This window comes from Phycodurus eques, chromosome 9, assembly GCF_024500275.1.
Source record: "Phycodurus eques isolate BA_2022a chromosome 9, UOR_Pequ_1.1, whole genome shotgun sequence".
Lineage (NCBI taxonomy): Eukaryota > Metazoa > Chordata > Actinopteri > Syngnathiformes > Syngnathidae > Phycodurus > Phycodurus eques.
The window spans coordinates 18914847-18930537 of record NC_084533.1 but is presented as its reverse complement, the minus strand read 5'-3'; the positions used below and the strand labels follow the sequence as shown (position 1 = coordinate 18930537).

At 39.2% G+C, this 15691-nt stretch overlaps 1 protein-coding gene across 1 annotated transcript in view; it reads left to right on the top strand.

Moving 5' to 3' along the window:
* Positions 1–15691, top strand: part of tenm1 (teneurin transmembrane protein 1) — a 228295-nt gene that overhangs the window by 55149 nt on the left and 157455 nt on the right. The window contains 1 exon segment of the mRNA XM_061685196.1: positions 11113–11356. Coding sequence (XP_061541180.1) covers positions 11113–11356 — 244 coding nt within the window.

The following is a 15691-nucleotide window of genomic DNA, read 5'->3' as shown; positions in this document are numbered from 1 at the left end:
ATATAAATTCGTGCCTGATTTGAGTGACTGCACTAACTCATCATTTTCTGATTTCCAACCTCACTCACCTACCTGAATCTGATAAGTGCCTACAGAAAAATGGAAAGAGAGAATAAAACAAAAACTATTATCCTTTTATCACCAGACAGAGTATGTTTTTTTAACCAGTCCTGTTCAGCTGCATGGCCATGCAGAATAGTGGATGCCTTTTGTGCTGGAACAGTTTTGCTTTGCGACAAAATAATTCCTCTGCTTTTTTTGTATTTTTTTGTAATCATTCTGATGTTTATTGAAAATAAGGGACAGGATGTGGAAAATGAGCAAGACAGTGCTACTGATGAGTGGTGCGGTGGGATTCTTTTTAGTGTCGAAACACCTGTAAGAACCTGTGAGTTGTATCTTTATACAACCCGTGTTATTGTCAGTTGTCCCATCATAAGCAATTCAAGCCTATAGCATGTCTATGGAATTTATTTGTGAATAAACACCATATCGCATGCATATTAGTCAACTGGTCCACGGAGTTGCTGAACTGTCACATTGAGGAAGGGTGGGCCTGTACCCCCCTCCCACCCACAAACCAGCGAGCCCATCTCATGGGGGACCCAGCCAGGGGGACGCCACCCACTCCTCAGGACCCAGGGCGGTCCCCCAGCCCAACTGAAGGACCCCGACCAGTCCCAAAGGGACCACTTGCACCTGACCAGCACTGGACGTGGAGTATGTTTTTGTATCGACAGCTGATAGCAGAAGGCAATATAATCACAGTAATATTAAGCAGGATGACAGATAAGTTAAAAGTTAATTATTTTTATTATTATTATTATTGTGTGTGTGTGTGTGTGTGTGTGTGTGTGTGTGTGTGTTTTAAAACAGGTCTGTATTGAGACAGCAAAGGACTTTGCTCACGGTATTCCTCTGTCTCTCTTGAGACACACATGGAGCAGAGGGCAACTGCAGTCTGATGTGGGGCATCTGTTCCCACATTTGTTAAGCTTCACCTGGTGTGTGTGATTTAAAGATGGTGAGCAAGGAAGTGGGCCAACAGTGTGCGAAAGTGTGTGTGGGCTTGCGCTGAGATTGGTGTGATAGGTGTAGTTGGTGGAGTGGAACAGCAAGGTGTTGTTGCAGTAGAGGGCAAGTGCGGACTTGTCATTGGACTGTGTTAAAGCTGACCCAGGGTGTTGGCTGCACTCACCTCATTGACCCCAAGATGGCTGCCAGGCGAGTCTGCAGGTGGTACTAAAATACATCTCTTTTCGTTTATACCCCGCTCTTTTTCTTCAACACTCCACAGGTCTCTATCTGTCTCTATTATTCAGTATGTCCAGTCTGGAAACCAAGTGGCCATACCTGTTTTTGGCTGTTGCTCACGTCTTTTTTTTAATCCATAATGCACATATTCTCTAAATGCTTCAATTTCCATACTGTAATCTCAGTGGGGACATTACATGCTGTAATAAGCCTGAAGTTGGCCTCTGATGCCTGGTTAAAATAGCAAGATGAATGTGCTAATCAGATTAATTTATAGCAGTGGCTAGTAAAGACCAGGACCCCATCACAGATGACCTTTTTCTCCTTCAGTGGAGATTTACTGATCCAAGTTTAACATGGTAGCTGAGGGCAACTGGAGGTGATTTGAGGTAAAATACGGGTGGATGTCCTGATGTTGAATGCAGTGCCGTTGACTTGAGTAGCATCATATGGAAATAGTGTCTCTGGTGTGCCATCATTGACACACAAAGCTTATAGTACTCTGATTTATGACTATTGTGGAGAATTGAGTGCTTCGTAAAGATTCGCCGCCGCCTGAGATTGAGTAATCAGTGAAGTGATCTGACTTTGGTGGATTACATTTCCAACGCGCTGTAACGTCAGTTTCAATGGCATGACTTTGTCAGAGAATGGGCGCTGAAGGAGTTATAGTCAAACTCTGGCCCTTTGTCAAGGTCATATGGATTAGAAATGATTGTGTTTCCAATACTCTACTGGCGAGCTCTGCATGATGAATCATGACTCCATTCCAAATCGACACCAATTAAGAAGGTTTTGTTTATCCTGCTCTGGGACATGCTGTGGCTGTTCGCTTGGAACAAACATGCTCACCCCTTTCTCTTTTCACAAGCGACACTTTGGTATTTGCAGGGATTAGCACACTGTGCCTCTGCGGTTTTGTGTGTTTCCATCTGCATGCTTTCTTATGCACTGTGGGGCTAGTATTTGTTTCAGGCCTGATGATTTCGCCTTGTATCTACACACTCGTGCATGTCCGTGTTTGCTCGTGTGCGATGTTGGCATGTGTGCGACAACAGTCATGTCACTCACTGTTTGCTGTGTAGTCCTGCTCTGTTTGTGCCAGTAGTTTCATGTCTAAAAGGCATGCTGTATGAAACGTGCGGTTGTGTAGCGCATTGCCAGGCCACTGAATTCATTTGCATTCATTCCACTGCCTGTCTCTCCTCAGAGCCCATTCCAATTACCAGCTCTTTCTTTCGCTTTCACTTTCTCTCGCTCTCTGTCTGTCTCTCTCGCTGGAGTTTCTGGTGATGCATCTGTCTAGATTCTCTTCTCTCTTTTTAGTCTGCAAGGAATCTCTTCATATTGGTTTGTTTGCTGTCAAGGCCAGCTACTATCTACAGTTTTAGTGTTGGGAGTCACACATAAAAAATACTGTGTGTGCATGTGAGTGAAAGCAATAATCCCTCATACTGTTTGTGTGCTTGTTGTGATTGCTTTGGGGTTGAGGGAGATGTAGCGTATGTTCATCAGAGAGCAAGAGCAAGAGGGAAGGAGAGAGAGCATTGTGAGGGTTCTCACTGTGTGAACTAATCACTACAGTGGCCATGGTAATGTTTCAACTCTTGAGTTTCGAAATATTGCTATTATCTTCTTCCTCTCAATGCAAATGGCCACCATTGCTACTAAATCACGTGCCACCAATGAGATGGCACCAAAGCTCATGTAAATGTCCAAATATGCAAATGCATTCATGGGATTGACACTCTCAAAGACAGAGAACATTTACAATGTGTTTATTATTGATGTTAACTGCATTTTGCCAGAGATGTTACATTAGCTTTTGTTATGGCTCTTTTTCTGTTAAAGTGTACCTTATCATAATTTTATTTTACCTGTATATACTGTGTATATATATATATATATATATATATATATATATATATGTATATACTGTGTATATATATATATATATATATATATATATATATATACAGTATGCTATCTATCTATCTATCTATCTATCTATCTATCTATCTATCTATCAAAATTAATGTTATGTGCAATTGAAGCAACTTAAAATTAACAGTAAATAAAACATTTGTCTGTGAAACATGTACTGTTAATTACATTTCGAAGTCAGATTATTAAAATAGCACACATATGCGAGTGTGTTTCTGAAAAATAATTTGGAGAATGCGGGTCCCTGCAGTAAAGTGTTTGAGTGATGCTAAGCTTCTCGTTTTAGAACTCTGCCGCTCCACTCCAGAGGGTTCAATGCCTTCTCCAGGGAAATGCTACTTTCAGAATCACCTGAAGCCTAAACATGATTGTGGAGTTGTTTTTGAAGATGGGGTTACAAAGAAGCAATTATACACAAATGCGCGCAAATACTGTACACACACACACACACACACACACACACCTACACACACACACACACAAAGTAGAATTTGATATGGAAAAGCCAGATGACGCATGGCTGCTAATTATCATGCTCTGTATGAAAATTGATTGGGAAAGAGAAGAGGGAGCTGTGCGCCCTCAGTTTCCTTATTTTAATTTTATGGCTTTAATTGGACTATATGATTGTGTCACTTTGGTAAATGGAGTTCCTGACGTTTATCCCCGTGTCTGTGAATCAAAGGCTCTTTTTAGTCTAATTGCTGCCTCTAAGCCCCATGTCATCAATACAATTATCAGTGTTTCTGCCAGCACTATTATTACCAATGTTTTTATCTTCATTGTTGTTATTGTTATCACCGCCGTTGTTGTCAGTGAAATCATCTTCTGCAATGTCTTTTTCACCATGATCATTAGCAATATTACTCTCCGTTATCTTCCCAACTTTATTATTTTTATCGATATCATTATTGTTTGTGCCAACTTCATCAGGAAGCAAACAATAAAATGAGCTATTTTCAAAATTACAATGTCTGATGAGATTACAAATTATATTTATATAAATTATGACATACATATAACTGGTCAGTGAAAGTAAGATGATTCCTCAAGACAGAACGGGAAGATAAAAGACTGCAACATCTATTTGTGGTTGTTTGACCTTTTTATGGTGATTGTCGCATATATTGGTCAAATAAAAATGTAATTAATTTAGGAGAAAAGAAAAAGCCGGAAGTGACGCTTACGTTACTTCCGGTTCACCGTAATTTTAAGTGTAATTGTTAAAATCAAGCTAATGTCTCGAAAGGGCACCACGTCACCTTTTATAAGTATAACATTTAGGAAAAATTACGGGAAACCTTTTTATCAGTCTCGTAATCTGAAGGTTGCTACACTTTGTGAAATTTTGAGTTCTAGATGAGGTTTACGTAAACTCAGAACACACACACAAAATCCAACCAAGAGTGGAATTTCATGGTATATTTAATGACATCTAAATGGATCTAAAGGGGAACACACAAAAGGGGTCTAATTAACATAGAAAATAACACTAATAACGGTAAATAGGAGGAAAATCGGTGTACGAAAAGGGGAATAGAACATTGTGTGTTGGACTAAAGTTGGAAACGTGAGTGTTTACTGCGTGCAGTGCGGACGGGAGAGAGAGGACAAAGTTGAGATTTTGTCTGTAGTTAGTAATTTCCCCGAAATTATTAGGCACTAATATTGTAGTCTGGCAAAGTTGCCGTGTATACTCATGACCGTAAATTCAAACTGGTGGGTGGTAGTCTCTCTTTGGAAGTGGCTCAGGAAGTAAGGCGACAGATTTGGTTGCAGATGAAAAATATGTTGAAAAATAAAAAAATAAAATAAAAGAGGCGGGAGAAGAAAAATGGCTGGTCGTCACGCCTTCTTGGGAGAACTGGATGTCTCTCTTCCTGCCTCTTTTTGTGGCTTGCTGGCATTTTCAGAACGATCCCCCTTGGCTGGGAGCATACCCGGTACCTTCGTAGTAGCGGCTCTGATCGCTTAGCGGAGGCCCACGGTTAGGCTGGGAAGCCATGTCGGTTCTATCCTGGCTTGCGGTTACCAAGCCGTGTGCCCGCACAAAAGGGGAGGGGTGGCCGACGGCCAGCCCGGCTGGTGAGCTGCCAGCAAGGTTAGAGGAGAGGGAAAAAAACACAACAAATTTGATCAAAATGAGTTTAAAATCATATAGTAATCTAATACACTCCCAACTTTGTACTCTCACACGAAGAACCATTGTTTAAACTTTGGTCGTGGCAGATCTGCAGATTTGCTTATTGTTCAATACAACATTTCGTACTGTTTGATTTCAAATCACGAGGAACAGTTCTCAGAAATCTTGCAGAGGACGTGTAGATCTGACAATAGTGACACTGACACCCAGGCATACATTTGGAATATTTCTGCAGAGTTTGTAAGATATCAAAATGGACATTTTATCTTCCGTTAACAAATATCAAAGGCGAGTTGGCAGTTCCTCTCAACGCCAATTGGTGGCGCCTCACATGCATGTTTGAATATTAACCACATAGTGTTGTTGGAGGGAGGTCCATCAACCTTTTGGTCGGGGAAGGAGTCTTTTGAAGCCAGGAATCAAGATTTGACAGGAAGCTGCTAATTAGGTTAAGGTCCACTCCAATTCTCCTAGTGGCTGTCTTACAGCAGGGCAGCGAGGAGGAATGGGGTTATCAAGTGGTTGGGAGTCCCTGTGGCACCTCCGATTGCGGGAGCCTATCCGCTACAGTGATATTTATTTTATCCAAGCACAATAGTGGAATAAACTGTGTGGCAATTTAATGTGAGCCAATTAAGAAGAGAGATAAATTAAAAGCTATCCTAGGGGAAATTTTTATTTTTAGAGTGGGGCAGGTTATGATGATGATGGATCATTTCAACATCTAAAATTTTCAGACTGACTGCTTTGTTAGACAGGCAGGTATGATATTCTTGTAATCAGGCTCTATGAATTTTGTTGTACTTTCCTGCAATAGTGAAATTTGCACAATTGAGCACTGACCAAATGAGAAGAATTCGTGAGCCGTGAGTTTGCTTGGGTGACTCAGCCGGATAGCCAGATATGGATGGATGGATGGACGGACGGATTGATGGAGAGATGGATAGATAGATAGATAGATAGATAGATAGATGCTTTGGTAGACTACAAACATACTGAAAGGATTAGCTGATTGTGAACTAGGAAGTGTAAGTTTGCATTGTTCAGGTGAGAGACGCATTATGGAAAATAGATTTTAGATAAGCAGCAGAAAAAACATCCATCCATCCATTTTCTGAGCCGCTTCTCATCACTTGGGTCGCGGGCGTGCTGGAGCCTATCCCAGCTGTCATCGGGCAGGAGGCAGGGTACACCCTGAACTGGTTGCCAGCCAATCACAGGGCACATAGAAACAAACAACCATTCGCACTCACAGTCATGCCTACGGGTAATTTTAGAGTCTCCAATTAATGCATGTTTTTGGGATGTGGGAGGAAACCGGAGTGCCCGGAGAAAACCCACGCAGGCACGGGGAGAACATGCAAACTCCACACAGGCGGGGCCGGGGACAGAAAAAACATATCAAAGCTTTTTTAGTTAAAAATTAAAATATTAAAAACACTCAAAGACTTAAAAACATAAGCATGCCCATTGTTCTTTACCTTGCACATGATTTATTTGTAGTATTTGGACTTAGCTTTATGTATGTATTTTATTTTAGTTTATTTTGAAATATATACTTACTGTATTTGTGTCCCTCAAGGGGAAATTCAACTCCTACTCCAATGTTTACCAGTGCAGGTGTGTCTATGTGTGTTTCCTGGCAGAAATTCCTTGACTTTAAATGATACTTTTTTCATAAATAGCCAGTTTGAGTACTATTTCAGGGCCACCCACTGTGATGCACTCTTAATGTGCCTAAATACCTGCTGTGACCGGTTCCTTTCCCTCCCCATTAAATCCCCAGGTTTTAAATTTATTTCTTTCATATATCGTATGTCCCTTATATAACCAAAAGCTCATGATTCCTGGGAAATATCTCATAAGCGATTTTCGGAATTGCCGCTTCTGGAGGGCTAAGTCCAAGAGAAACCTTTGGGCAAAAGATGCTCCACACTGTCACAGATGTCTTCTGAAGCTGTAATGGTCCCTCCCTTAGCCTCTATCTGTTATCCACAGAGTTGAGTTGATGTTTCTGAACTCCAAGCTATCTGGAGAAATGTTGCGCACCCGCTGGCCTACATTGACTGACTTATATGGGTTACTTCTGGAGCAGCACAGCTTGTGGTTGGTGTCTCTTTGTCTTGTAGCATGAACGTGGAAAAGTGTATTTTGAAAAGAATGGTTGAGGTCCGATGTGAGGACTTAAATTCAGGTCGTTTGTGCATGGGTCTTTGGGAGTGGGGACCCAAAGCTGCCTTAGCTAAGTATTCTAAAAGATCATCAAGCTTGTACCATTAGAAGGATAATCTAACAACACTAGTCGGATATAAAAACTATGCGGTACCTTATGTGTAAACTTAAATTTGTCCTCAAGGTATTATATTTACACAAATAACATTTACACAATAAGTCTACAAGTATTTCAGTTGCCATGGTTACAGAAACTCATTATTGTGAATCCATGTTCATCAGCATCTTCAAAATGCACAGTAAAGGAGACTACAGTGCACTTAATATTAATGCCAAAATGGATAAATGAGAAGAGATGGTGTTGCCTTGAACATTATGGAGTTCACTTATTTAAGAAATGTTAATGAAGACAGATACATATTTTCACACTGTACATTGCATAATGAATGTATAAACATAACTGTAAAAAGCAGAAAAGTAACACTGCAGGAGTTTATAAAAACTGTTCATTGTGCTAATACATTTTACTGCTCTGAATCGTCTTGGTATTCCCCTTGTACGATTCCCTAAATAGACAATATTTTATGAAACATTTTCTTTGATTTTATTTTTCTATTGCAGATACACATATTTTTCTGAAAATTATTAAAGTTAAATTCTACCAATCAGTGGTATTACACACATATAATATTATTTGTTTATATTTAGTAGAGTTTCCACTAGCTGACCACTGCTAAGTGATTTATGCTACAATTTGGAATTAATTGCACATTACATTTATAAAATGTATAAGAAGCAGAGCAACAGAAAATTATATCGACCTTTGTATTCAATATCCTTTCACTTATTTAATTGATGAGTCATGCTGTTGCATAAGCAAATAACACAATGGCTTGCTGATAACTTTGACTTTTAAACATCACAAGGTACAACAAAGTGTAATGTGTCCGCAATAGGATAACTCATATTATAGAGGAATAAATGGAAATGCCAACATATAAAACATCATGTAAATGCACCACTGTACAAAGAAATAATATAAATGTCGGTGTGCAGTTGAATTTTGACTTGTCTGGATTTTATTTCTTTCTTATTCTCTTTCTTATTGTATTATAGCTCACCTAAGTATTAATATGTAATATATAAGCGTAACATTCAGTATATTGAGAAATACAAAACATGGTAGCAGGAGATTTTGTATCAGGGCTCTAAGGGCTCCCATATGCTGATGAATAAGAGCTCCTGGTGCATCTCGCTGACACATAATGTAGTAGTCTAAAAATGTTCTGTTGGTTTCCCCCCAAGTGAGCCACATTTAGTATTTAGTGTTGGTTCAGACAAAAATAACCTTTGTTTTTACACATCTATCTATCACTTTTGATGAAACAACACCTTGAGTTGATAGCAAAATGTGTTTACTGTCATTTTACCAGGTCTTAAAGAATAAGCTTCTGGTCAAACTAATGAGCTGTTTTAATCTACTAATTTAATTAGGTGAAAACAAGAATTACCCAAGCATGAAAGAAACAGTTCCTCTTAGTACAATTTGGCATACGGTTATAATTCAACACAAATCTGTTAGGCGTACTAAAAATACTAAATCGTGTGTGGGTGTGCAATGTGAATCATTGCAGATGGCCACCACAACCAATAAACAACTACGGAGGAGGGCTGTTTAGTGAGACTGTACTGCATGTGTCTGTGAAACCATGAAATAAATATGTGCTATGAGTAATGGTTTGTCACAACTAATGAAAAGACCATTTCATTGTGTCACTGCACAGAGAATGGAGGCATATTTTATTACATCATCTAAAAGTGCGTCAAAGGCAAACAGCTTGATGATGGATCAATAACCTGAGCAGTGTCCTTTAAAAGATGACAAAACCGATCATTTTGGTCAAACACTGTGATGACTGAAACATTTATATATATATATATATATATATATATATATATATATATATATATATATATACACACACACATACTACATTGATTATTATTCCAGTAACTAGTGAAAATAAATTCATATCCTCGCATCTTTATCCTGACCTTCACTAAATTTAAAAAAAGTTCTTTTTTGGTTCCTACACAGCCCCTGCCACGGTTTTGTTGAAAAATATTACTGTGTTTCCAGCACAATTGTGATAATTGGATCTGTCCCACTAGTTACTGTCTCCTATGTCAAAATAACAATGAAAAGGTGAATAAATTAACAACATATCTTTGGTTAAGACTTTTGCACAGTGCAGTAATACAACAAAATGGAAATGGAAGTTTGAATGGAAAATTATTCCTTTTGTTGCATCCATTAAGCATGTGCTCCTTCTTTCTTTTCTTTAAAGAATAAACGTTATGATCAATGATGATAAAAGTTATGATCAATCTGTTGCTCTAGCACTATTTAATTTTTTATGAGGAAAATTATACCCATAGGCACTTACACTTATCTTCTCAAAAAGATGCTGATCAGCCTAAAATTGTGAACAATGTGGAGCTTGGCAAGATTGATTTGTGATTACATACTTGTATTCGCATCCATCTGCTGTAAAACATTTCTTGTTGATGTGTTGCTCACAAATGTTTAAACCTTCATTAAATTTATAAAGCAAAGTTACATCAATATTTAACAACATTCCAGACTTTTCTGCTTGCTGTAAGAACAAGATGATTATTTACCCACATCTCACTAATAGCTGTTAAGATGAATAAAGTTGTTCTGTGGTGGCTTTTGCATACAGTTGTATTTGTACTGCATAGTAGTAGCAAAAACAACACTCAGATATCACGTTATGAGCCAGTTTTTGGTCAATAGTTTCCCTTAAACCGTTTCAACTGGTTTGCAACAAATATTTCAATCAATTTCAATGTTGCTGCACAGAGTCAGTGTTTAGGGAAAGCTACTCAGTTTTTTAGCTGTGGTGTTCATGGAAGCATAATTCAACCACATAGCAGGAGATGTCTCCCTAAACACTGAAAAAGAAAGTCTTAGGACGGGTGATGTGCATTCATAAATAAATACAAACACATACAAAAGCTACTTACACAAATGAAATAGATTACATGCAAACTGGTTCTATCAGCATTTTAGTACAGAAACACAAGAAACAAAACATTGAATTTGGTAAAACTGTAATAAGTGTGAGAAGGAAGCCTGAAAAGAAGAGGAGTCGGCATGGCAGAGGGTGTGGAGGAATTATAGTGTAAGAGAATGTTAAATGATGGATTGAAATAGCTCCAGCTAGACCTCGAGGTTACCAGTGTGAGCGGGTTACAGCTGGCTAGCTCATTCCGCAGAGCTACATATCTCATAATAAACATCATATGGATAGTTGGGCTGGCAGGTGAGGATTAAGTCACAGCTGTGAGCGCTTTAAACACTCAGTGTTACGAACAGCCAAGGATCTATTTATAGGAAACTAGAAATGTAACAAAGCAGGAATGGAAAAAGCCAATGGAAGTCATCAACTTGATTTATGGCAGTCAAAATGATGGCAACACACTATCAACTTATATTTTGCAACTTGTGATTGCAATTTTTGGAACTGGTTGCTAATAAAATTATGGTTATGCCCACCCTACCCATTTTTTTCCAGAGTTACCCAGCAGTCCAGGTGGTCAGTTCACATTTCGCCCACTACCGCCACCTCCACCTCCGCCACATGCCTGCACCTGCGCCCGCCCGGCACCCTACACCCAGGTCAGTCTGCAGAGGAAGACCATGCCGACGCGTTGTCAGGCCAGCCAGGGTGTCCAGGGGGCAGACACCAGTTCAAGCACGGACCAGGCACAGCTTCATGACAGCTGGGTGCTGAACAGCAACATTCCCCTAGAGACCAGGTAAGGCAATGCAACAAATTATAACAACCTTTTGGTTGACCTTAAAAAGACAATGAAAAATATGCGTCAAGATGAGTAACAATTTGGAACAGATGGAGGACTTTTTTCCAAAATACTGATCTGTGGATTTATCATTTCACATTTTGTTAATTAAAGAGAAATATTCAAATAGGAATTTGCAAACCTTCATGAATTCTGTGGCGATCAATTAGGGACAAGAAAAGAACTTTATTTGGATGTTTTGAACATGCACAAAAAAAGTGGAGCAGCACACATGCCTCATGGGTAATATTACACGACTTTGCACACCATCAAAGCCATTGTGAATCTCTCAGGGTTTTCCACTGGATTTTCTCACCACATCTCAGAAGATCCACCAGGGGACGATTATGAGTTAAGACATCCCAAAACAAAATCCAGTATCCAGCACAAATCCTCTTTTTGGGAACAGATTGAAATTCCACCTTCAGTGGTGGAACCTGAAAACATACAGTACCTTCTAATGCTCAGAGATTGAGCCACTGCAGTTTCATCCCATCAAAGAGAATTAAGTATTTTCCAGCCGCATAAGTAATAATTGATCAAAGAATTATTACACAGATTCTCCTTTATGAGCCTGATTTTGACAGGAAGCAGAAAGGTGCAAAAGAATATGTTTGCATGTTTAATGAGACCTCAGGGTGGCGGCTCAATTCCGGCATTATGAGGATGAGATTGGCAGGCTGCCATGCCGGAAAAGGTGGTTTTAATAAGTTATGCATAAGACCATAATTAGATCTTATCTAATTTAAAGGAAAGGGATAGAAAATTAGAACATATGACAATTTAAATTCATCCTCAGCATGATGACAGTGTAATAGTTTCTTTGCTCTTCTGAGATGTAAATGTACTGACTTGAAGGAAATAATGTGAAAAGAGTCATAACATTATGATATGACTATATTATTGTTCTGTTTTAATTTGTATTAGCGTATAGGATAGGTTTTCATAAAAATTGTGTTATTGTGGTTGGACTTTAATAGGGAAGGACTTTGCTTCACACAGAATAAAATAAAAAAATATAACTTTAAATTCGTCTGACATTTTCAATCAGTGATGTCCAAACCACAAATGCAAATGTGACCCATGACTGAGCCTATAGATCTTAGTCTTAGTCTTTAGTCTTAGTTGTTACTGTATTTCAGAATGGAATACACAACCCCTATTCCAATGAAGTTGGGACGTTGTGTTAAACATAAGTAAAAACAGAATACAATGATTTGCAAATCATGTTCAACCTATATTTAATTGAATACACTACAAAGACAAGATATTTAATGTTCAAACTGATCAACTTTATTATTTTTAGCAAATAATCATTACCTTAGAATTTTATGGCTGCAACACGTTCCAATGTTAATGATTATGTGCTAAAAATAATAAAGTTGATCAGTTTGAACATTAAATATCTTGTCTTTGCAGTGTATTCAATGAAATATAGGTTGAACATGATTTGCAAATCATTGTATTCTGTTTTTATTTATGCTTAACACAACGTCCCAACTTCATTGGAATTGGGGTTGTAATAATGATCATATTACATAGTGGCCCTTTATGATACAATGTAGAGGGTGTAGATAAAACCTTTATTTTAGTAAAGGTATTAATATTCTTATCTTGATGCTCCCTCACATTAACAGACACAATGGTTATCAAATAATTTTTTTATTCTCTCTTTTTTTTGCCCACCCTTGCTATCAGATCATTTTTGCAATTGAGATTAAAGGATTATCAAGTATCAAAGTTGCCATGACAGGTAGAATTTTAAAGGATGTTATTACTTTGATGAAAATGGCAAGAAATTGCATGTCTTGTCAAGAACAGCACCACTTTCTTTGATGCATATCTGATGAATTGTTGAGTTGTATTGGACTATATTGATCAGATGTCTGACGAGATTAAGCATTTTTGAAGTGTGCATTGATTTCCTTTTCAGCTGCAAAGTTTCAGGAGTGGCCACCCTGTCTAGGCACACAGATAGTCAGTCCTTTGGGTCTCACACTGGGTGGGGGTGGAATGAATAACAAATGTTTTGACTATAATACATTGACTGATACCCTTGCCTTTTCTCCTTCTTATCACCAAAATATGATACACCCATCTTCTCCATACTGTATTTGCATGAGTCTACCTTGTGAATAGCCTTGGGGCAGTAGACTTCAACCTCTAGAAGAGCGAGGCCTCTCATTTACTTCCTGTCTCAGGGGAAATTTGCTCCCCAGTATGAATTTCGAGCTTCCTGAGCATTGCCTCTAGATATTGTCTGAGATGATCAAGCCCAGTGAACTGGGAAGATTGTGAAACGTTTTAAAAGTAACACACATGAAGATTTTAGATACATCATCATCATCTGGATCCTGTTTTTGAGCAAATCCTTTCTCAGAAAACAAAAAAAAAACAACAAATAAAAAAACAGAAGGACCAAAGTGGATCTCACCTGTGGATTGGCCCCAAAGCAGTGAAATGTCCATCTGTATCTGTCATATCTTTGTGTATGCTTGTTTTCTGCAGGTCTGTGTGTATCCCAGGTTTATCTGATTTTAGACTTGAACTAGCATTGACCCTTTGGGTGTGCGGAAGCTTCATGTGCAGCCTCTGTGTCCCCCATCTGACTCCCACCCTTCAACCAATTCTGGATGGGTGGATGGGCAGAGCAAGGGAGGCCGACAGTAAAGGATGGATGTCAATTGTCTTGAGTTTGACAGCCAAATTATATGAAGACTCTTTGACAGCTTTATAGTGCTTTCCTAATGTAAATGAATGCTGTTTGTTTGTCTATGTAAATAATTGTAATCTTATCAGTGTAAATAAATAAATAACACATGCTTTCCCTTTTGAGTATTTCTCACGCCCTTGTATTTAATTTTTTAATTGTCCTGTAATTAGCTTATTAACTAAATCAGATGACAGGATTTTAGCCCCGATAGTGGCGATTTCCCAGATTGGGACCATCATATTATGTCGGGGACGACAAAATTTCTTGTAGTGTGACATAATCCATGATCAACGATTAGGCCCTACGATAGTCCTATGACGACAAAATTAAAAGTCTAGCATCTTTGATTATAAAATAACAATAACAATGACAACTCTCCGACAGTGCACCTTGACGTCGACCATTAGGATTGGGTACTGTGACTGGCGCGTCGCCTCCTGTTTGCCGTTGTCAACATACTTGGTCGCCGTTGTCATCATTTATTAACGCACACAAACCAATGTTGACCGAAGCTTTAGCGCACGACGAACGCCTGCATGTTTACGTACAAACGTTAGTGCTAGCACTAGCTTTTTAGGCTACATAATGTTTTGTTGCCTGTTTGCGAGTCGTATTGTATTAAAAGTATGTGAACATACATCAAGCAATCCTTAAATAGTACAACTCAAAACATCCTCTCCGAAGCACCCGAAGCACCCGGTGCTTTTTTTTCCCTCTTTTTGTTGTTTTTGTTTTCAACATTTCCGCAGCGATGTTGTCGCCATGGAAACGGTTGTATCCGGTTGTGGTGAAAGGTGACAAGTTTTCTGGTCACACCTCCTCGACAGTGTTTGATTTGAGAAGATAAAGCCCAGTGGTAAAAGGCGGTGTAGCGTATATTTGCCGTTTGGATAAAGTACAAGTATAGTATTTTACCCCAAATTATAAGGCACTAATCTTGTGCAGTCTGGCAACCACTGTTGTGTTACTCACGAATGTAGATCAGCTGGTCTTTGGGAGTGGTCTTTCTGCGCACGTCTTAGGAGGTGAGGAGGTAGGATTGGTTGACGAAAAAGATGCACAAAAATAAAAACAAAAACAGGCAGAAAAAGGGAAAGAAGTTGTTCTGCACGCGCTCTGCGGGAGATTGCGACCATTTCTCTTCCTGCCTTTTGAGGGACTCACTAGCAATTTCAGAGCGATCACGCTTGGCTGGAAGCGTATCTGGTGCTTTTAGCAGCAACTGCCCTGATCGCCTAGCAGTGACCCACGTAGGCTAGGAAGCCAAGTCTCCATCCCAGGTTTTCCTTGCCTGAACCGCGTGTTCGAGCAAAGAAAAGGGGAGGGGGAGAGGTTGCCGATGGCCACCCCATAGCTGGGGAGCTGATAGGCCAGAGCAGTAACAAAGCAGGACACAAGAAACGGCAAGACCAAAAAAAAGAGGAGGAAGAGGCAGGGGGCGTCCCTAAGAGGACGGAGGATCAGGCAAGACCACGCCTATCGACTCAAATTTAGTCTGTGAACTTTGCCATAAAAGTGGTGTAAAAATCACATCTTAATATAAAATACTCACAACTTTGTACTCTTTACTCATAGATAAA